Below are 23,153 nucleotides of genomic sequence, written 5' to 3' on the forward strand. Positions count from 1 at the left end.
CAAGAATTTATGCAACAGACCAAATTCTAGTTGCTTGTTTATAACAGATCAACTGCATTTGTAATTATTACACAGAGGGAGAAACTTCAGATGCAGCCATCAGCAGAGGGGATAAATGTTTAGAACCAGACTATCAGCTTGTTTCCCATCTTCCAGCAGTTCTTAACTTCTAGTGAATAAAAACCTTTAATCTGTGATTAATGTCCATTGATAGCTGAATCCCCTTAATAGTTGCTGCCTTCTTCAGTCATCAATAACTCTTCCTGTACAGATAGTGCTGCCACTTTTTCCCTCCCGTAGTGTCTTGGTGTTTGTGTTATTTTTCCCTATGAACTTCTTAGGCTAGTTCATGCTTTCATTCACAGATTTAAATGTAAGAGCACAGTTTTGCATTTAAGGCACTGACAAGCGGAAAATCAAAGGTTGTTTCTCTGTTCTACTGTAGGTCCCAGTGTCTGCCGAGCTACCAGATACACAACTTTGTCTTTAAGAAGTGGGTTGTTTTATGTTGGTTGTTTGGGGTTTTTTTCCTAGATTTGTACCACGAGCCCAGGAATAGGGCCTTTGAGTGTTATCTTAAGAACTGTCATTACTTCCAAACGGTTTGTGGCTTTGGTGATCAGTGAGCCAAGACATGTGCCTAATGAAGTCTATTGCTAAATGTGGAGTGGAGTCCGTATTCTTCCTCAACCCTGACACATGCTGTGTGGCACTCTAGAGCTTATGCAGTGTTCGGGGCAGTATGGTGTCTGCTAGATGTTTAGATAAGGTCTGATATGCAACTGTTTACATGCTGTTCTGTCTTCATGTTTCCCTCAGGGAATGGTGCTATCTGCTGAGTACATCAAGAAGAAATTGGAGCAAGAAATGGTGCTTTCTCAAGCTTTTGGACGAGACTTAGTGAGTATTAGTTTTCTTTTATCCTCGCAGGCTATACAAAAGATGAGATTCCCCTAAAACACTAGCTTTAGGGAAACCTCCATGTCCCTTAACCTACCATACTAATTTCTTAAATCTTCCTTCAATTCCTATCCCTCTGGATTGCCAGACAGGCAACTAGTTACTTATTTCCCCAAGGCTTTTTTATTTTGAAACCACCAATACTGCAGAGGTCCTGATTATTTTTTTTCCTTAGGCAAAGCTAAGGCAGGAAGTCCCATTTGGTGGCAATGTAGGACAGGGAACAGTAAAAACAAATCAACAGGAACTAAAATCCCATCTCTATGGAGATTCTCTTTGGAGACGGCAATGGGCTGCCATGCTGACTTGTCTGTGTGTGCACATTTCTTGTGAGAGCGCGCTATCAGAGAACCCAAGAGAGATGTTACGAAGCAACTTACCTTAGTTTATATGTTGGTAATAGCACAGTCAGTCCCCTTCTGGGAGGGAACTTCTAAACTGCCTGATTCCCTGCTGTCAGGCAGCTGTCCTTTTCTCATGCCCAAAGAGTGCCTTGGTCTGAGCAGTGCCCATGGGGAAATTAGCAAAAGATCAAGTGAGAAGGAAAAGAAGGATAAAAGCCTCAGTGGTTTCCTGAAACTTGAGTGTCATACCACTCAACACTGAAGTGTCTGCCTTGTGATGTTTGGTAGATGTAGGGAGAGATACATAGGCATCTGACTTCTTTATATGGTGCTTTATTCCTCTCTGCCCAGAAAGTGAAAATTGGTCTTAAGTGAGCTGTTACTCATGAGGAATTTTTCCTGATGTCCTATAGAGCTCAATTGCTACCTGACTGGTAAGGATATGGTGATGTTCGAAGCTCTGTACTTTGGTTTTCTCCTGTGTGTGGTAATAAGTATCATATTCTGTTCTGTTTGAAGCTGGCTTTGTGGGGTGGGTCCAACTTCTAATTGATGCAAAATAGTGTAACTAGCTGGACCTGACCCACAAGGATGGAGAGAGCTTGATTAATATGAGATGGAGCAACTGGGTTGTGTGTAGAAAATTAATTACTGCCCGAGGTTGAACTCTGAAGAATATCTGAAAAAGTGCTATGGTCAAAACATAAATGCCATCCCAGGTCCTACCAAAGGTTCATTTATCCCAGTATATTGTTTCTGACAGTTGCCAGCAACAGGTATTCAGGGATAAAGTATAACAAGTGAGGTGTATAAAGTCTCAAACCTCCCCCAGCATTCACCTCACTGACTGTAAGAGGCATGATGGTGGCTTAGAGATGGTCTCGAGAAGGAAAATGAAACAAAGATAGATCTTTCATTCTTGTGGCCTGGTCTTATGTTCTATGTGTTTTCTCATCTTATGCAGAAGTCCAAGTATAACCACCACTGTGGTGACCCAGGGCCATGGAGAGTCGGATGCTGGATTCTCTTTCCCTGTGTAAAATCTACAGGGCACTGGCAGAGCTCTGCAGAAAAACAAGACTGAAACTTTTCAAATGTTGTCTTAGTGAACTTCTAGGTTCTAAGCCATGCCTAGCACTCTAGCCTCTGAATAACAAGAACAATACAAAATGTTAGAGAATAGTTTTGTCTCTGAATTACTTGAGCAGTGGTCAGCTGTTGAGAGCATCTAGACTTAGAAGACTGTTGTTCAAACTGCTAGTTAGGATTTCTGTTTTTCAGCCTGCACAAGTGATGGAATTAATGAAAGCAAGTAATTTCTAGAACCAAGGAGACCTTAGGTGTGTGAGCCTGGACTCAGATATTATCAGAAGGCTGTCAGATTTGAGGAGCAAAAGGCTCATATCAAATCCTAAATAACTCAAACAGCTTGTGTACAGTACAATTCCTTTTTCTTCCTACCTTTTTTCTTTTAAGGAAGACTCAGTAGGTCAAACACTGACTGATGGAGATATAGGAGAGAATGCCAGAAGACAATGGATTCTAGCATCCCTTCAGAACAGGCAACATTGCAGGGCAGGAGAGTGCTGGGACGGCCACTGTGACTTAGGCTAAACAGTGTAAATAAGAACTCTGCTTCCATTTCAAGACCTAATATACCCTCACTAGTTCCCATTAGTGGAGGAGCTGGTTAGCTGGAGTCTGGAGTGCTCATGTATAGGAAAGACTGACAGCCGGGGAAAGGTGCAGATTTTGGAGTTGGGGACTTGCCTTTCAGTATGACCTTAATTTCTTGTTTGGTTTTTTGTTTGTTTGTTTTCAGGGGAGAGGAACAAAACACTATGGCCTGATTGTGGTTGGTCATTCCCTAGGGGCTGGCACAGCTGCCATCCTGTCCTTCCTTTTGCGTCCACAGTATCCATCACTGAAGTGCTTTGCCTATTCTCCCCCAGGTGGGCTGCTGAGGTAGGTGTTGGGGCAGGAGGACCGGTGAGAGAGAGGGGTTGTATAGTTGTAGCTGGATCAGATCCTGTTTGTGATGCTTTGAGGAGCAGTAAAAGACAAGTCTCTGCCCTGAGAAGCATGCAGAAAAATGGAGAGCCAGTCTATAGGAGATGAGGGTTGTTGGCAACCTTTGCTCTGTGTTATAGTTTGGAATTTAGGTTATGATAGCAGGTGGCCACTGTCCCAAATATTCTGGTTTATGAGTTAGTTGTCTGTGGCTATAGCTCTAATTTCACCCTGACTAGTGGAAAATGCAGGCCAAGTGGATGGGGTGCAATTTCCTTATTCTCTGCACAGTGCCAGTGTGTCCTTTCCCCATCTGCTGTGAATAGATGTACAATAAGGGAGATACTTGACTGAACATAGATGTCTGCATCAGTTGATCTAGTTGTTTGGACTCCTTTTGCAGCTGACAAAGGAATTGGCACTTCTGGGGTGTGATTTCTGTCATTCTAAAGTGGGTGCCTAAAATAGGTCAGAGGGATTGGTTTTCTTGGGTGCCTCTCTCTCTCTCTCAGCTATAGGGAGAATCTAGGGTAGCTGCCTCAGATCTCTGAAGAGAGGTATGGTGAATTCCTCCCACTGTAAATGGGAACAGACCTGCTCATCATGTTACTTACATGGCAGCCAAACAAAACCATCCCACTTGATTGCTGTGAAGTGAGATAAAGGTTTTTCTAGTTGTGACAAACATCATGGGGGCACTTGAGAGCAGCTATGGATTATCAGAAGCTTCTTGTGATAGTTAACTGCATCATGTTTCAGGAGCAGCCAAGGGTTTTAAACCATCCTACTAATGAATCTGGATATTGGCATGCCTTATGATAGTAATCCCTGGTCTTCTGCAACTATAGAGGAATTGCTCTGTAGAATGTTTCATGAGAGTTTTATAGCTTTCTGCTCAGAGCTTCCTCTCCTGAGATCCTGTGTTACTTCAACTGTCTCAGGGTGCCTCTGACTGCCACACTTCTGTTACACTGTGTGTCACCCCGAGGACCATCTCTAGATCAATGTAATGATGCAGCCTCTTCCTTTGGTAACTGGTTCAGAAGATCTCTAGGAAGGTAGCTGATTGCAGAACCAGCTCATAGAGTAGAAGCCTTAATTCCCTCTTGGTACTCAGGTTGCTGCAGAAAGTGGCCATCTGAGTTCTAAAGTGTCTTTGTAAAGTAGTCTCAGGAGCATGGAATATCTTCTTCCTTTCTGCTGTCCTGGCCATTCCCAAACTATTGGAAGATGACTATGAGGCATTGAGTTAAAGTACTTCCTTTTCCAAGTATATTCAGAGCCTATATGCAGAGTAATATTGCTTGGGGCATGGGATGTGAATATTAGGCTTTTCTTTATCAAGGTGCAAGTCCCAAAAGCCTTGAGCAGCTTTGTGGTTTTTATGACCCTGGTTTGCTGTTTGGTAACCTCTCTGGCACCAGGGGCAAATTGGGAATGAAGTGCAGTTTGCTGCTAGTGAAACGCTGTTTGCTTCTTCTTGGTCCTGTTTCTCTTCCAGTGAGGATGCCATGGAGTATTCAAAAGAGTTTGTGACTGCAGTCGTGCTTGGCAAAGATCTAGTGCCCAGGCAAGTTGAGAAGTGTCTGAATTTCTTGATGAGTTTCTGCTGTTTCTATACCAAAGTTACCTGTTTCCTATCAGAAACACCTAGATCATATCTGTCTCCAGTTTCCTCATTTACCTGTCCTTATATGCTTCTTACTTGTCTTCCTAGTTACCTGTATTTCTGCATCTTTTACCTGGACACCTATATTGGTGTTTCACACACCTTTTTATAGGCATATCCCTCCCTGTCTCTCAGCTGCCTGTATGAAAGAAAAGGGTGAATAACCTGCCTCTGTAACTATACTCATTGTGGTATCTGACATGTCAATGCCATCTTCCTGGTTGCCTGTGTTATTTTGGACGTCTTTACACTCTGCCCTGAACTAGATGTGCTGTCATCTCATTGTACTGTTTGTCCCTGAATACCTATTCTATATCATCTCACATTTCTGAACCAGCTCCCTCATTTCTTGTGTCTTGGCATTTCTCACCTCTCATCATCTCCTGGGACGTGTTCTGCTGAACAGGGCATCGGACTTAGGAGCTAGACAACCTGGTTTTTGCTTTTGCTTCTGCCCTGTTGCATGACCTCAGATACATTGTACAGACAGAAATGCCACCATTTAAGGCGTGTAGAATTCAGCAGAGAAAAAGTACTAGATGGTATTGAGTATGCCTCTTGGTAACCTGTATGACAAAATCTTGTCCATTCTTTCATCTGTTTAGTGGTGTCATATAGCTCTGACACCTTTTTAACCTACCTGTTCTGTGTCATCCTATACTTGTTTCTTGCTCACTTGTTTCTGTGATTGCATCATCTCCCTCCTTATCTGTTCATTGACCTGTCTCATACCTGTGTTCACTGATCTGACTCTGCTATTACATTTCATACTTGTCTATTGTCACGATGGTTTCCTGTGGCCTCTTAACCCTGGTTACTGGTCCTGAGTGATGCCACAACTCACCTCTGAAATGATCTGCATTATGGTGTTGTTGCATTCTTGTAGTATCTCTTGTAGCATAGTTTCTTGTTCTTCTGTGCTGTGTGTCCCTACTGTCCTGTTACCCACCTGCTGTTCCCTGCCCAGCTGTTGTAAATACATCTTCCTCTTTTCCAGAATTGGTCTCTCTCAGCTGGAGGGATTTCGCCGGCAGCTTCTGGATGTTCTTCAAAGAAGTAACAAACCAAAGGTAAGAGTAAAAATAATAGACACCTGGAGGCGAGTCTCTGAGCAGTGATGGTAAACTTTTAGTGTCATATAGCAATACTGCAGATTTCTGCCCTCCAGGTCTCCTCAGGTTCACTGTGACTACTATTTAGGTAACCAGAGGAGTGATGGCAAGAGCTGGAAGGCAGCTAGAGAGGTGAGGGCAAAGGGCTGCACTCTGTAGGCTGTGTGATGATTCTGGCTCACGTGCTGTAAATTCACCATCACAGGTCTAAAATAACTGAGCAGGAAATACTCTCATCTGAGCCTGTTTTGAAGTCTGTGTTCCAACTGTAGCTTTTCTTGGCCAGTAACAAATGCTAACAGGCTAGAAAGTACAACAGTTGTCTGCTTACAGACACTGCTGCATGCTGTCTGGGTGGTGCTGTTCTAGGATAAGTCGTCTGTTAATATTTTGGAGATAGGAAATGTGGAAAGTTGTTCCTCCCCAGGCTTCTTTACCATTACACTGAGATGGAAGAAACATAAGACATTTAAGATTTTTAGGGGTAAAATGTTATAGATATGACCCGTAGAGGGAGAAAACTGAGCTTACATTTATTTTTCTTGTTAGCATTCTATGTTTTTTGTGTTTTGGTTTATGCGGTTTTTGGTGAATATTGGGGGTTTTAGGATTTCTTTTAGTGCATAAAGAAAGGCCTAAACAGAATTTTTGTCTGTTTATGTTGCATAATCTTTTGCCTATTTTTCTACATTAAATTCAGATTCCATCTTTGTTTATCCTGAAAGATACTAAGTTACCAATTGGTGGACAAGTTGGTGCTTGCTCTAGATCCTTAACTCCACAAAAACCTCCAAAACAAGGAAGGATGAGATGTTGCCACTTCTAAGGTTAAAACTGGGAAAGGAAGAAACAACTTTTCTGGGCCGGGTTATCTTTGTCTCTTGGTCTATTATTTAAGCAATCAAGGCACAAGACCTGTTTTTCCTCTGTTCTGGTATTAGGTATTCAGTTTAAATCTCCCAATAGTGCCTTTGAGATGACTCTGCTTTTCTTTGTTTTTCTCTTTTCAATATTCTCTTTCCTTTCTCTTGTGTTGAATAGTGGCGAATCATTGTGGGTGCTACGAAGTGCATACCCAAGTCGGAGCTCCCTGAAGAGACGGAAGAAAATTCAGTAACGAGTAATCGCCTCTGGACCCATCCCAGTGATCTGACTATTGCCCTGTCTGCAAGCACACCACTCTACCCACCTGGCCGCATCATCCACGTGGTGCACAATCACCCTGCAGAGCAGTGCTGGTGAGTATGCGCAGAGCTGCGAAGCCAGCCTATGGGTGGGGGTGAAAGTTTTCTTTTGGAAAAGGCTTCCCAAGACAGGAACCCATCTATGAAGGAAGTGATCCCACTCCCCACTGTCTTGTGATGACAGTGATTGTGTCTGTGCTGTCAGAATAGGAAGATAGTCGTGTCACTGTTGGCTAGTGCAAAGTTTTGGAGCAATAGCAGTAGCATGTGTACTTTAATATCTTCTGTTTCTTCTCCTGTTGCTTTTTCTGTCTGCAACCTGCTGTTTCTTTCTTTTGCATGCCAAAATACTGGCCTGCTCTTTCATCCCCTGCTCCCTGTTTTCCCCTCTGTTTGTATCCCAACTCCTCTTCCAGTTGCTGTGAGCAAGAGGATCCCACTTACTTTGCTATCTGGGGTGACAATAAGGCATTTAATGAAGTGATCATCTCACCGGCGATGTTGCACGAACACCTCCCATATGTGGTCATGGAAGGGCTCAACAAGGTAACGCAGAGAATTAGGATCGGGGTGGGGAAGGATCATTCAGTGCAATAACATAGGCTCTGGCTTTGAATGCCTGAAAGACCAGGGTTTGGGCAGGAAAGGCTCAGCATAATGATGCTGAGAGGTGAGCTGTAAACACAAAATGGACAAAAGGCATGGTGGTTCTAGCATATGAGCCCAGTAAGTTTCTTGGTGCCAAGCCAAAGCTCTGTGTGCTTATTGGAGGGCCAGGAAGGTACTGTTGGTGGGGTCCAGTTTTAGAAATTCTTATTGCAAGAGCAGTTAGGTGCCCTAATAAAATGAGTGCCTTGTCACAGGCCTTTATGTACACAGAAGAGGTAGTCCTTGGCCAGGAGAGCTGGCTATTTAAATACACAAGGCCATTTACTTTGCAGTGAAGGAGGAAAGAAGATTGTGCTCTGGGCCAATCATACACAGGTTGTTAGTGTTGAATGTAATGAGGTCTGGAAATGGAACGTAGATCTCCATCCCAATACACAGAGTCCCAGACTAAGTTGTCTTTCCAAATTGAATGTCATAATAATATGAGGCTGGCTGTTGTTTGGTTCCTTTTTTCAGAACTGCCCGTTACAGGCTGCAGTTCAGGTGAAATCCAAGCTGTGACAGAAGTCCTTCATGCTGTGGCTGCAGCCCCTCTGTTAGTCTGAGGGGTGATTGAGCTTATGTATAATGGTTGTAGAATGGGTCTCTGCCATTAAGCTACAGTTCCTAGCCCTGCAGTTCTACCGTGGAGATTTAGCCAAGTCTCCTCTGCCCTGCTGGTCTGAAGGCTGCTCCTGCCAGCATCCTGCCAGTTACCTCCCCAGCACTGGATTCACAGCAGGGCATTCTGACAGGATAGAGTATGTCAGAATTTATTGATATAATCCTTTATCTCAAGATCTTGCCCTGTGCTTGCAGAAAGTATTGGTAAGAAACAGGCAAATCCAGCTGTTTGGAAGTCCTGAGCTGAGAACAGCGATGCTGATATCTCCAGTAAAGCACTACTGTTCCTCTGCTTGCCTTGAATAGGTCTTGGAGAATTACAACAAGGGGAAAACAGCTTTACTTTCTGCAGCCAAAGTGATGGTGAGTCCTACAGAAGTGGATCTCACCCCAGAGTTGATCTTCCAGAGTCAGCCCTTACCTAGTGGACCCTCAGTGCAGATCGGAACTGGAGCTGTAACAGTGGACAGAAGGAACAGCAGTACTAAGTAAGGATATATCTTTGATTTCTTTGATGGGTTGTTGGCTCTAGGTGTGGGTCCTCTTCCTCTTGGGGCATTGTGATCAATGTTTTTGGAAAGGATAGGTCCACGGGCTGCCTTTGTGAGACTTTTACTTAGCTTCAGCACGTCTTGTGTCATGCTGGGGGGAAAATATCCTTTGTGTTGCTCAAGAATCTGTGAGTGCAGCAAGGTCAGGAGAACCCAGAAGATAAGGGTATGGAAGAAACTTCCTTTTCTCCGTACTCAGACAAATGGGGTTTTCCCTGAAACTGTTAAGACAAAGCTTGCAGTCCTGCAGCTAAATTTCTGTTTTCCTGTGCGAATTATGTGCCCAAAGACAGCCTATATGGTGATTCTCAAAAGCTGAGAAACAGTGAAAGCCATAAGCTTACCAGAAGATCAGCATTTAAAGCTACTTTATGATGTGACTTGTGTAATGTTTGTAAACAGGACAATCTGGGAACATGGATACAGATGAGGGGAGAGCAGTTGGTGTCCTGTTTGTGAAGGACAAGAGCAGGAAGCTCAGTCCAGTGGCAAGTAGGCAAGGGGAAAAGGCATGTTCTGAGTACTGAAGGTGTTCCTACAGGGATTGTTTTCCGAAAGCTGGACCATCACTGAGCACTAACATCAGTAGTCTGGCAAAGACCAAAAGGTGGAGGAACATCTAGAAGGTATATGGAGGAGTGGTTTGGGGAAGAACTTATTCTTTATGGTGTACATAAACACTTTCCTCCAGGAGCTAAAGGCAGAGAGACTCCTTGCAGAATTCCAGATATTTGAGGCATTGCAGGACCACAGACTTGCAAGAAACAAAGAAAATAAACATAAAAATGTGGGTAAAGGCTTATTTCAAAGTTGGAACACATGACTTCTGTCACAGAATTGCATTATGTAGGGCAAATTTGCAGACAAAACAGGGAAGATGGTTTGTAGTCAGAGATAGCAAATGGGATTTGTGAATAGGAACAGAAGACAGCGTTATGGGTGGGAGGTGATTATTCCTTTGCAAGGGAAGCACTTCTATGGAGATTTGAGGTGGAAAGACCCAACAAGAAGCTCTGTGTGTGGCGGAAGAGGCAGGGTGAGATGGTCTGTGCTGAGTGATGGACAGCTGAGTATCCTTGAGATAACATGAGTGAGATGTAAATTTAAAAGATAGATAAGTGTTGTGGTTTAACCCCAGCCAGCAACTGAGCACCACGCAGCCACTCCTCACTTCCCCCACCACCCAGTGGGATGGGGAGAGAATCGGGGGCAGGGGGGTGAGTAGAACTTGTGGGTTGAGATAGGCAGTTTAATAGGTGTTTTTGGTTTGTGTGGTAGCAGAGGAGGGGGCTACAGGGGGGGGCTCCTGTGAGAGGCTGCTGGAAGCTTCCCCGGCTCCAAGTCAGACCTGCTGCTGGTCAAAGCCAAGCCCATCAGCAATGGTGGTAGCGCCTCTGGGAGAACAGATTTAAGAGGGGAAACCTGCAGTGGGGAGGGGAGTGGAATGTGAGAGAAAACCCCTATTCAGATACCGAGGTCAGTGAAGAAGGAGGGGAGGAGGTGTGCCGGAGGCGATGCCCCTGCACCCCATGGTAAGACAGCAGGCTGTCCCTCTGCAGCCCATGGAGGTGAGCAGGGGAGCAGATGCCCACCTGCAGCCCGGGGAGGAGCCCACGCTGGAGCAGGGGGATGTCCCTGAAGATGGCCAGGACTCCATGGGAGAGCCTGCGCTGGAACAGTCTGTGCCTGAAGGACTGCAGCCCACAGAAAGGACCCACACTGGAGCAGTTCATGAAGGACTGCAGCCTGTGGAAGGGACCCACGCTGGAGCAGTTTGTGAAGAACTGCAGCCCATGGGAAGGACTCACGCTGCAGAAGTTTGTGGAGAACTGTCTCACATGGGAGAGACACCATGCTGGAGAAAAGAAAGAGTGAGGAGTCCTCCCCCTGAGGAGGAAGGAGCAGCAGAGACAATGTGTGATGAACTGACCCCAACCCCCATTCCCTGTCCCCCTGCACTGCTCAGGGGGAGGAGGTGGAGAAAATCAGGAGTGGAGTTGAGCCAGGAAGGAGGGAGGGGTGGGGAAGGTGTTTTAAGATTTGGGTTTACTTCCTATTATCCTTGTTTTGTTTTGATTGGTAGTAAATTAAATTGATTTTGTTTTTTTTTCCCCAAGTTGAGTCTGTCTTTTGCCTGTGACTGTAAGTGGTGAGTGATCCCTCCCTTGTCTCGACCCACAAGCTTTTCTTTATATTTTCTCCTCCTCATCCCACTGTGGGGGAGAGGAGTGAGCGAGCGGCTTCATGGTGTTTGTTGCTGGCTGGGCTTAAACTACAACAATAGGACAGAAAGGAAGAAAATAATAATGATGATAATAATAATATGACAATAATAATAAAAGGATTGGAATATACAAAACAAGTGATGCAGAATGCATTTGCTTACCCCTCACCGATGCCCAGTCAGTTCCAAGCAGCAATCTGCCCCTCCTGGCCAACTCCCCCCAGTTTATATATTGGGCATGACATCACATGGTATGGAATATCCCTTTGGCCAGTTTGGGTCAGCTGTCCTGGCTGTGTCCCCTCCCAACTTCTTGTGCCCCTCCAGCCTTCTTGCTGGCTGGGCATGAGAAGCTGAAAAATCCTTGACCTAGTATAAACACTACTTAGCAACAACTGAAAACATCAGTGTGTTATCAACATTCTTCTCATACTAAATCTGAAACATAACACCATGCCAGCTACTAGAAAGAAAATCAAGTCTATCCCAGCCAAAACCAGGACAATAAGACAGCAAATAATATGAAGATGGCAAGGTTCTTGTCACAGAGAGAGTGAATGGTCAGAGAAAGTGAAGGAGAGCTTAGAAACAGAACTGCAGCTGTGGTGAAACAGCAAGAACAGGGATTGACCCACATTTGTGAAGGCTACAGTAAGACTGAGAAAATGAACTAGGTCAGGCAGCAGGGAGAGGAGTGGTGGTTTCTGTGCCATAGCCAGAGTAGACCCAAGGAGCTGCTTCCCTTTGAGGTTAGTGAAAGCAGAGAGGGAATTCTGAGTTATGAAAGGGAAAGGAAAAAGGGAGAGGGCAGAAAGGCTTAAGGGAGGTGCTAGAGTGGAAACAGTTGTAGGTTGGTTGTGTTGAATTCAAGGTTAGAGCCAGCTTACTGTGTCAGACTCCCTCTTTTGGGGTTCTCGTAACCTGTTCTCAGATGACTATTACTCTGTTGAAATTACAAAGGGATCAAATATTGGCCTAACTTCTAAGCCTTTCCCTGTATGTTGTGTCCTTTTGGCAGGTGCAGCAGTCCTCCCAAGCTCAGAATCTTTTCCCAGATATTTCCTCCTTTCCTTTAGGGCTGTTGCTTTGGCTGCAGCTCATCCCAGGCTTTGTGTATGTCTGGTGTGGGAAGCTCCTTCCCGGTGTCTTTGACATGGTGTCTTTCTGGAGAAGCCTGCCTGATTCTTAAAAGCCTTAGTGTGACTGGTGTCTTTCTAAAGATTTTTACCTGTCTTAAGCTGAGTAAATTGCTTTTTTTACCTATTGTAAAATCTGCTACCTGAAGCAGTAGCTGAATTGGTCATGGTCAGTGCTCTAACAGCCTCCTGGCATTTGTGGTAGGTAAGGTAGGGATTGCCAGCATGGAGAAGGAGGGGAAGGCATGACACTGGAAAGGTTCAGAGTGTGAGAAGAAAAGTAGTAGATTAACTGTAGGCAAGTCCTTTAACCTCTCTTGCCTCAATCCTCTCTAATACAGAGGTGTTGGGCGAGAGAGGGGTTTGCATGTGTGGAGACTGCACCGTGTTTTGGGGGGCTTCAAAAGTGCTGCAAGTTTCACTGGGAGCAGAACCATAGCCCTAAGTGAAAATGATGCTTGAGAGAGAAGATACTTAGCTAGGAGAAAAGGGAGAAGGGCAAGAACCTGAGTTTGCAGAGTAAAGAAACTGTACCTAATATTTTCAGTGGGGAGGATGGGGAGATAAGAGGTTTCTTGCGGTTGTGGATGGCTCTAATTAGAGCAATGACATGGGCCCTCAGTGTGTATGAGGAACTCTGTGCCCAAGACTTGGTTTCTCTGGCTGTTCTGGCAGCTTGTGGGTCTGTGGAGCAACGCAGCCTCACTTTGTCTGTTTCTCATTGCAGGAGCAAGTCCCATTCTGAAATAAGCTTGGAGGGGTTTTATGAGACAAAGCCGCTTTCTCCTGTGCAGAAAGACCCTGTGGAGCTGCTGCTCCTGGATACAAAGGAACGTCTGTCTGTGGAGCTGCAGGACCGTCGTGCCCCTCTCGCGACCATGGAGAGCCTCTCGGACAATGAATCCATCTACAGCTTTGATTCAAGGCGCTCCTCTGGTTTTCGGAGCATCCGGGGCTCCCCCAGCCTCCATGCTGTCATGGAGAAGGATGAGACACACTGCTTTTATATAGACCCTGTTATCCCTGAGGAGAACCCCTCCCTCAGCTCGCGGACAGAGCTGCTGGCTGCTGATAGCCTCTCCAAGCACTCCCAGGAAACTCAGCCCCCTGACAATGTGCTCAACAGTGGTGGCACTACCCCCCAGCGACGCTGCAGCGAGGAGGGGGCCAGCAGCGAGGGGGACCGCGTTTCCTTAGCCCCTCGTGAGGAGCTGTCCCTCCAGAATGGACGGCTCACTGATGTTCCCAGTCCTCAAGTGCTGGAGTTTGCTGAGTTCATAGACAGTCTCTTTAATTTGGATAGCAAAAGCAGCTCCTTCCAGGACATCTACTGCATGATGGTGTCAGACAGCTCCAGTGACTTTGCAGAGATGCCCAAGTCTGTCAGTGATCAGGAGATCCTGTTGAGGGCACAATATGAACCCAACCTAGTCCCAAAGCCCCCGAGGGTGTTTGCAGGCTCAACAGATCCTTCGTCGGGCATCTCTGTCTCACCCTCTTTCCCCCTTAGTTCATCTGGAGAACTCATGGACATCACTCCCACAGGCGTGAGCAGCCAGGAGTGCCTGGCCACTGACAAAATCCGGACTTCCACCCCCTCTGGGCATGTAACCAGCCCTGCCAAGCAGGATGACCTCATGATTTCAGCCCTCTAGTGCAGGGTAAAGGGGTGTGGCTCTGAGAGCTGATCCCATAGGCTGAGTGCTGGGATAATACTTGGAGGAGGTGGTCATCGGGCAGTTCAGATCAGAGGAGACAGCTGGAAACATTCCTTCTGGGGTGACGCAGTGGTGGCACACTGATGTCTGGAGGATGGATTGTGCCTGAGTCCCATGCTTGCAGCTGGGAGAAGAAGCATTGCCTCAGAAGGCCTGCTACACTAAGAGGGTCTGAGTCACTAAAGGTAGATGCAAGTTCCCTACCTCAGCCTGTCTCATTTCATTTCAGAGGCAGATTCCTTGCCCCAGGGCACCTGCTGAGTTTGGGAGTGAGATACCCTGCTTCAGGGAATCCTCTGGGGTGAAGGGGTGGATTCTCTGAAGCTTGAGGATTGGATAGACAGAAGCAAGGGGGCCAGGCCAGATCACCCCCTTGGTACTGTGTCAGTGGTTTTGGAAATGAGCGGATTGAGACTTTGGGCCCCGTTGCACTACCATGTCAGATCTGGCCCAAGATCCAATTCGTCACACTTCCATGGGGATTGCTGCTTTTGTAGGACACTCCTGTTTTAAAGCCATTGGGGCTGTATTTTCCCCAAATGCAGTCTCCCCTCCCCTGGCCAGGCACAGCAAGAATGGGGCTGGCACTGTGTTTTCTTTCCCCTGAGTACTTCTGTGTTCAGTGACCACCAGGCTGCTGCTGAGAGGGAAGGACACTGTTCTGAAGAGCCAAAGCCCTCTGCCACGTCCCTCCTTTGCCAGAAAGAGTTCTTCTGGATGTCACCATCATCACTTCTAAGTTCCCTGGACCACTCTGAGCTGGCGACATTCCTGCAGGACTGACAGGATTCTCATCTCAGAGCTGCATGGATGCATCAACTTAAAAATTTAACAGGCTTCTCAACACCTAGCATTATTTGCCTGGCCCCTGTGGAGCCTGGGAGCCTCTCCTGGACTCTGCTGGGTCCTCACACCACCCATATGCAGTAATTGCAGATCAGTGCCAGCCTCTGTCATTGGGAGTTCAGGGAAAAGACGAACTTTTACTATGTATTGAAATCTCTTGTATGTTTACAGAGCTGCTAAGCTTTTTGGAAGGTATTTATTAAGCAAACAGGGAGGCTTTCCCTAAGCAAAAAGCATGTTCATTCTCTCCTTCCTGTGCTGTTCCCTCTGGGGACTGAGGGTAGAGAGGATGGGCAGGTATGATTGCAAGTCCCCTGCTTTTGAAGTGGGTCAGAGTCTGGGGGAAGCTGGGTGCTTCCCTTGCCCATCCTCCCTTGTCCACTTCCCCATTGCACAACACCGCATTGCAAAGCTTGACCAAGTTGCTAGTAAAACTACCTGAGTACTGCTGTGCAGACCCTCAGTGCCTGGAGGAGTCTGCTATAGACTTATCTAGGCAGGGACTTTCCAATGATGGAAGCAGGAGAGAAACTACCTATCTAGAAAGTTATATATACTGGGACCAGTAGAAGGCCTTTAATTGATAAAACACCTTCATATTAAAGCTCAGTGGAGTTACCAATTAGTCTCACTGGAGCTCTGTCCTCCCTCAGTGGAAAAGAAATTCCTATTTTAACTTCCTTATAATCACAGAGATGTTTTTGCCCTCCTTAGCTGTGGTATTTCCATTGTGGGAGGATGCTGTGCTTCCAGGAGCTTAGCTCATGACAAATCCCTCAGCTCCTGTTATCTCTAGCTTCTAGCTGTGTTCATGGAGTAGTCTCTGGAAGCCCCAGGCATGGGTCATGGCTGTGCTGTCCTGGGTGCCACACAAACGGAGCATGAGTGGTATCAAATGCCATCAATTCAGAACAAGAGCACTTTATAGCCAGTGTGCGTTGATGTAAATAACTTCAGGTGTACAGAAGTGAACTGGACTTTGTGTCCAAGTGCTGATCTCCCACTCAACAATTTAGTGTGGGATGCTGTGTCCCCTTGTCCCCTGCTTCTTACAAATTACAGGGCCTTTAGAAGTGCAGGGACTTTGTTAAATGGGCAGTAAAATACTGTCCCTATGGTTTAGGTTCCAAAGGTGACCTTTTCTATACTGTCTTGAATTGGAGGGAAGAAGCCCCTCTGAATTCAAAGTAATTTGGAAAAGAAAAATGCTTTCATTCTGAGCAACAAGAAGTTACTTTTTTGTTTGTAGGTCCTTCAGAAAAGAGCAGTATTGTTCCCCTTGCTGAGAGCTTGTATGGTTCAGGAGCTCATATAGAACAGCTGTGTAAATGCTGTCAGATCATCCACTATTGCAGACCACAGGGTAAGGCTGAATTGCTGCACACACAAACACTAAAACGGTCGTGTCCAGGAATACGCACAATAAACTGGGTAGTTTTGAGGGGGAAAGGGAAGCTGAAGTGTAGGGAGGCTGAGGCTAGCAGGCTAGCTCACCTCCTGATGCAGACTGCTGACAGATGTTGATAGAGTAGGGAAAAGGAGTTCATTTCTGCCTTTAGTTGTCGGCAGAAGATGGGTAGTAATAACACTTAGCACTTAGGCAGAGCTTTATATCTGCAAAGCACTTTATGAACATTAATGAAAATCATCTCTGTCCCTGGCAGTGAGGTATTAGGAGATGACTATCTCTGAGACTAGGTGGAACTACTGGTGCCCTACCCAAGGCGGGGAAGGTGGATTATCTCCCTCTTAAGAAAAAATTGTTGTTTCAGTAGTGACCTGATGATGTTTAATGGGTTGCAGTATTGCACTAGAAAGCCACTTCTGACCTGGGCATACCTCTGCTATGTCCTGGAAGACACAGTCATTGTGCGTGACTGTTTCCTTCTCTGTGCCATTGGAACTGTGTCCCAGGGGAATGGGGTTACCTTGCCCTGACCAGCTGTAGCAGGAAACAGCCTGGCATGCTGCATTTTTTTGCTTGCTTTGTGCTCTGTGATTATTAGGCTGCTTCTAAAAAGCCTGGAAATATCTAATGCTTGTGACCTGGGCTTGCCATAGATAAGGCAGTAAAAGTGCAAAAAAGCCCTTTTAGTTAAGGTTCTTGTTGTAGCACATTATGGGTAATTCCTGGTTTCTGTTGTTCTCTCTTGACAAACAGATCTGTTCCCAGTCCTTACAAAGTAAATCCACGTTCTTTGCATTATTTCTGCTTTAAACGTGTGTCTGTGTCTTGATTCTCATTGCTCCTTTGCTATAAGAGCATTTGGACAGGCTGATCTCCTATTTCATCTTGGAAGAGCATATCTGGAAAGTTAAAATAAATTCTAAGCCTGTGCTACCTCCTTCATTTGTACTGCACACTATTGCCTGCTTTCTCTGCCCTCACTCTACTCTGATGTGCAGCTGTCTTGGGAAGCATGAAGCATCTTCAGATTTCTTAATCGCTTGGCTTCTGGTTCCTACTCTTGAGCTTTGTGCCTTCTAATCTTTATATGTTTCCTTGATATTTCAATAGGGTGTTCCATCCCATGCGGAGGCAGTGCTGGAAGCGCAGTTCATGGTGCCTGACTCCCTAGACCCCAGCTAAGGGGCCAACAGTTCGCCCAGTTCAATGGCACATTCTTAAAATCCCCTCTGAGCTGTTTGGTAAAGGAGTGGAGCTGAGGCCACGTGGTTCCTGGAGAGCAGAGAGTAGGCTTTATGCACCTTAAAATTGAAGCTCTGTAAGTGAAACCCTCTACACCAATGAAGCATTGCCAAAGAGTCTAGCAGGGTACACTGCCCTTTTCCACGATCCCCTGGTGCAATAGATTTCAGCTGACTGTGTAATTGGTACTTGCTGTTGCACACTTGTTCATGATATTCTCAGCAGACTGTAGTAGAATGTAATCCTGAAGCCTTGAAGCATTCAGGGGCAACATGGGAGGCCCTTAACTAGGTGCATGTTGAACTCCATCCAACAGCTTAGTTAAGAACGGCTTCTGACCCTGCTGTGATTGTGTTCACTCACAAGGTGTGAAGGGTTTGGTACTGCTGTCCTTTTTTTGCACCTATAAGCTGCACTCCAGCCCTTTTGGGCTTGTCCAAAGTGGAATAAAATAATCCCATTGATAATATTCCAGTGAGTTTTGATCATCAGGCCCTTAGTATGTAATGTTGGCTGGCTGTGGTTTTGAAGGCTCTTCTGCATCAGTAATAATTGCTTTTATTGTTGCTTTAATTGCAGCAGTGCCAAGAACTTAGGATCCTGCTGTGCTGAGTATGTGCGAATGCTGAACAGAAAGTAAGCTCTTCTCCAATACTTACCATTATCCCCTCTCCTTCCCTGGGGAGCTGCCCTCTCTATTTGGATCATGTATTTTTTCTTATAACTGCCGCTCTCTAACCTTTCCTCTTTTCTTTGCTCCTTATTCCTGTCGCATAACCAGGAGCCAGCTTATCTCTCTTCTTGGTTGCTCTGTCTTAGGATGGTGGTGTCTTAGTCCACATCCTTGATAGCACCACTTAAGCATGGGGAAGCTATTCCCTATGATGACCAAAAACAGCTGAATGGGGTTCCTGTCTTGATTCACTTGAGAGGGCTGCTGCCCTCTGTAGCAACTAAGGCTATCTAGAAAGGTCAGAGTGCTGTCAACACTGTGAAGTTCTTTAGCTATCTCTAGCTTTTGCTTACCTGGTCTGTGGTCAGTATTTTCAGTGTTCATTCCTAATTTCTGCAACTTCGAAAGAACTTTTTTCAAAGTAAACAGGAATCACATGAGGACATTTTGCTCTCTACAGCGGACTGAGATGGCAAAGCTGGTTGTGAGTGTAGATGTACAAAGCCAGTGACTCTCCTATGCTTTTAGGACATAGACGTTTAGATTGCAGTAACAGCTGAGGGTCCCAAACAGGAACAGGATTTAGGTGAGAAGTAGGTGTTGCTGTCACAAGGGCATGTAAGAACGAGGAAGAGCACCAAGCACGGGGATACAGGATCAGTGTGTGCTCCTTGGAGCTGTTTCTGCTGTGGGAGTTTGACTTGTTGCCGTGTCCTGTCTCTATCAAAAGAAACAGAACAGGGCTGATCTGTATCAAGCGCAGCAAACTGGATGAATATGGCATTACTTTTTCAAATATCATCTCCTAATAAGGTTCCCCTCTGCTCAGTTTCACTGTTTGTAATCTGGGCCTAATTAAGAGGGGTTTTTAAACCTTCCCTTGATATCTTAAGTGATTTTGTTTCTTTATCAGGTGTCTCTGATTTTTTCACTGCTCTAGATTCATGTGGGCCCCAGTCTTAATGCTCTCTCTAAAAAGGTTTTCCATGTTTCTGGTTACTACTGCTTCCCGCTTTTAAATTAATTTTAATCCTTCCTGCATCCTGCTTTTAGATGGGGTGATGAGATCTGTATGTTGATGTGCAAAATGGCCTCTTCTAATATATTTTTTTATGAACTTAAATGTTTTCTCAGCTTTTTTTATCTGCCTGCAGGCAAAGATCAATATTTTCATTGAATTGCCCACACAGATACCCTGTTTAATTTACAAATTGGGGCATATGAATAATCAGAATTATACCTTGCAATGGTGATTAGTTTGGGTTAATCATTGCTGAAATGCATGTGTTGGTGTGTTTAGAGTTTGTCTTTTGTGGTTATATCCTTATAGGGAAGACTGGGAGAAGGAGCATCAGTGCTAGCTAGCCCAAAATATATGTGCTTTGTTGTTTGCATTGTATTGGCACCCTGTTAACTTGCCCCTTTCCTAGGATAGTTGTTAGACCTTTCTCATAGCAGAACAGGATACCTATTACCTATGCAAGCTGTATTTAGGATCCTTTGCGCGTTTTACAACCTGAATGAATGGATTTTTTTTTAGATGTAGTGAAATTTGGAGCGTCTTAAAGTTTAGCTACTGAGCTACAAGTTCCTTGTTTCTGCTGGTGAGTGGATGCCATGTGCACACCTAAGTACTGCACATATTCATCAATGTGGCCTGCATCTAAATCCCAACAGAACAGTGATGCTGGAGGGCGTTCTAGCCTACCCTGTTGCATTTCCGTGGTCAACAGAAGCCCTTCTGTGTTTGCCTTGGGAATTGGCTGGGTTGGAACTCTGCTTGATGCTGGGTTTGCTTTGTGCTTATGTGTACCTCCTGCTGGGATATTCTCTTCCCTTGGCAGTAGGAAGACATTCTGGCTTTGCAGCAAGTGTAGCAGTAGCATTTGATTTCCATTTTTTTAGGTATGGTGGTCGCCACTACTGCCTGCAGAGCATGTTAAGCCACACAGGTCAGTAATTTGCTGATAAAATGATTTCTAAGTCTTTAAATGTAATGCAGAAATACTGGCAGACATTTAAAATAACCTCTAGCCTTCAACAAACCTAGCAGCTTTGCTTTTTGCTTAAAAGCTCCTTCAGCTTTCCTCCAATCTGTAGCATTACATTTGTTCCTTTCTGCTCAGACAACTGAAGTCTGAGATGGCTTTTGCTGACAGTCCTTCCATGCTGTCACTTGTTTGTCATCCCTTCTGTTTAAATTCACCCTATGAAAGCTGGATTTTTGCTGAGAGCTGTTATTTAATGATGCTGCTGCCAACAGACTCTCACAGAGCTGCTCTGCACTTTAGGAAGTATATAGACAATCTGTGTGATCCTCTTTCTAGTTGGGAAAAGCATAGGGCGAGTAGATATTTGTTGGCTAAGTGCTCCCTCCCTGGAGTTCTGTAGCAGAAAAAGTAATGAGTTACAGAAGTACAGGGAAGTAAAAGGGAAATGGGTCAAATATCTAATGCACTGAACCTGAAAGCTCAGTTTAAAAACCCAGACAGGTTTAACACAGGTGGTGGTGGTTTCCTAGCTGTGAAATGTCAGCTTCTTCCTTACTTGCAGTGTACCTGGTGCCTCTTTAGCCTGCCTAAGGAAAGGGAGGGTTGGAAATGCAGCAGCGGTTTTGCACAGACTGCTCTGATTCTCTGAATGAAGGAATATATTGCTCTGAAGCATTGGGAAGCACCGGCTGAATCAGGCTTGTTGCACATTCTTGGAGCCTGTGCGGTACTGAACTGCAGCGCTGGATTTAGGGAAGAACTGCATCTCTTGTGCCAAAGCTCCCTCTCATGGTGCTCCTGCATGGAGGAGGCGATGCTCCATGTTGCAGGCAGAGTGCATCCTGCTGGAGGCAAACATTGCCCCTTCTTGGCAGCTATGGGAAGAATGAGAGGAAAGAAAGACTGCAGCTGGGAGGTGGGACTTGGCCTGGGAGTTCCTTGCTCTCCGGTCAGATGGTCTTACTGGTGTTATGGGTTAAGTGTGAGAGATGTGTGAAATAGACTGTATCAGCATTCATTGATGTCCTTCTCCCCCTTGCCAGCTCCTCAGCAGGCTGTGTGTCTGCTCTGTTCTGTTCCAGAGAGGAGCCACTACCCCTTGCAGTGAGACCTGACAGGTTAGATGGCACAGACAAGCCTGGGGGACCCTGTGGTTTGTTTGCTTCTGAGTTTTGTATTCCAGCTCTGAGAGTCGTGGCCTTCACTGCCAAGATGGGTAGGTGTTAGATCTGTGGCGGACAGAGCCTGAAACTTAAACCCTATTAATTTGTAAACTCTGTGTCATTAGAGCAGAGAAATATTTTAGGAAGGAGATCCCTTGCTGTATAACAATAGCCTGCTGTGCCGAGGGCAGTGTGTTCTGCAGAGCAGCAAGGCTGTTGGCTTCCTTGTGTGGCAGGAGTACCGCAAACTGCCAAACGTCTGTCTGTCTTCCCCCTCTCCTGACTGTATCTGTGCCTAGCACTTCCCTGAGAGCTGTTACGCTCTGCGTGGGAGGATGTTGTTAGCCTAAACTTAGGTTGCTTAAGGGCATGCACCCTGGAAATTCGAAACAATTAAGAAGAGAGCAATTCCTTGCTTTGTCATAGGGACTTGCAGTCCTAAAAAGCATCAGCTGTCTCCAAGCACTTTGCTGTCTCTGTTACTGTTGTTGTTTTCTTTTTCGCTTGTTTTCTTCAGTTCGTACCTGTTGTGCCTTTGTTTTCCTTTGGCTTGAGGTCAAGCCTCCTGCTTAGGACCAGACATCTGCCAGCTTCCTTTCCCACTTCTGCGCATTATTTCTTCTCTGGATGTATGAAAGGGAATACAGTGTGGCCAAGGGCTGGTTCAGAGTTGCCCTTGCTGCTGGGCACTCTCTTTCTGCCTCTGCTAGGACTTGCCAGATTTTCCCACTGTCCCCTGCTGCCTGAGGTCATATCCAAGTGCCATTAGCAAAGCCTGACCTGAGGCAGGCTGTTTCCTCGAACCCACACTGCAGTTACCCTGCCAGCCCCTTCTGATCTAGAACCTCATCTTGTGCAAAGCGAGTGTTTTCTCTGCAGTAGAAAGGGAAGACTTTCTACCACTTCCTACCTTTGGTGTATGTGACCTCAGTCAGTGTTTAACAGGTCTATTCACGAGTAAAACTTCCTCTCAGGTCTATTTGTGAGTAAAAACTCTTTCTGCTCTTCAAGATCTGACTCTGCTTTTGCAAGAACTTTTGCTGAAAGGGACTTAACATATTCTGAACTGTCTGCTGCAGTTTTGATTTACTGGTATTTCTCTCACTGGCTCTGGAACAGCCATCTTCCAAAGGTAAGCTCTCTTTTTAGAGAGTTGGGCATTTTTGCTGCTTTCATTGCTGTGTTTGAGACCTCTGACCTCACCATGTCATCCTGTGCTCTGTTTTTCATTTACTGAAGTTTTCTACCTGCCCAGCATATCTGTATGATGAGGGGGCCCCTATCTGGCTACTTATTTATTTCTGCAAAATCATTAAACACAGAGCAGCATAGGAATAAGCCTTCATTTTGTTTTTTATTGGAATTCCACTACCTTGTTTTCCGTCATGGGCTTTGTGCAGTTCTGATGGCTCAGAGTTGGAGGTACCTGGTGCACGTGGCAGTGCCAGGAGGAGGGAGCAGCCCCAAGCAGTGTGTGCATCACTCAGCACTCAGGCTGGCTTGGTGGCATGTGCCTGTACGGTCTGTCCTGTCTTGATGCACTACTTAAGGGATGTTGTGTGTGCAAAGCTGTCGCATCCCTATGTGTTTTCTAGACCACTGCCATGCACCTTTTTGGGTCTTAACTCCTTTATCAGTATGTCCGCAGCG

General features: G+C 45.6%; 1 protein-coding gene across 9 annotated transcripts in view; it reads left to right on the forward strand.

The window, feature by feature from the left end:
* Window positions 1–16,756, forward strand: part of DAGLA (diacylglycerol lipase, alpha) — a 68,454-nt gene extending 51,698 nt beyond the window's left edge. For all 9 annotated transcript variants that reach the window (XM_010564262.1, XM_010564267.1, XM_010564263.1 and 6 more), the window contains 8 exons: window positions 820–900; window positions 3,127–3,269; window positions 4,816–4,884; window positions 5,981–6,053; window positions 7,137–7,333; window positions 7,696–7,825; window positions 8,858–9,039; window positions 13,190–16,756. In XM_010564262.1, coding sequence (XP_010562564.1) covers window positions 820–900; window positions 3,127–3,269; window positions 4,816–4,884; window positions 5,981–6,053; window positions 7,137–7,333; window positions 7,696–7,825; window positions 8,858–9,039; window positions 13,190–14,117 — 1,803 coding nt within the window. In that variant the 3' untranslated portion in view covers window positions 14,118–16,756. The remainder of the gene's footprint in view (window positions 1–819; window positions 901–3,126; window positions 3,270–4,815; window positions 4,885–5,980; window positions 6,054–7,136; window positions 7,334–7,695; window positions 7,826–8,857; window positions 9,040–13,189) is intronic.
* Window positions 16,757–23,153: the final 6,397 nt, after the last annotated feature.

The sequence above is a fragment of the Haliaeetus leucocephalus genome, unplaced genomic scaffold, assembly GCF_000737465.1.
Source record: "Haliaeetus leucocephalus isolate CR32 unplaced genomic scaffold, Haliaeetus_leucocephalus-4.0 Scaffold177, whole genome shotgun sequence".
Lineage (NCBI taxonomy): Eukaryota > Metazoa > Chordata > Aves > Accipitriformes > Accipitridae > Haliaeetus > Haliaeetus leucocephalus.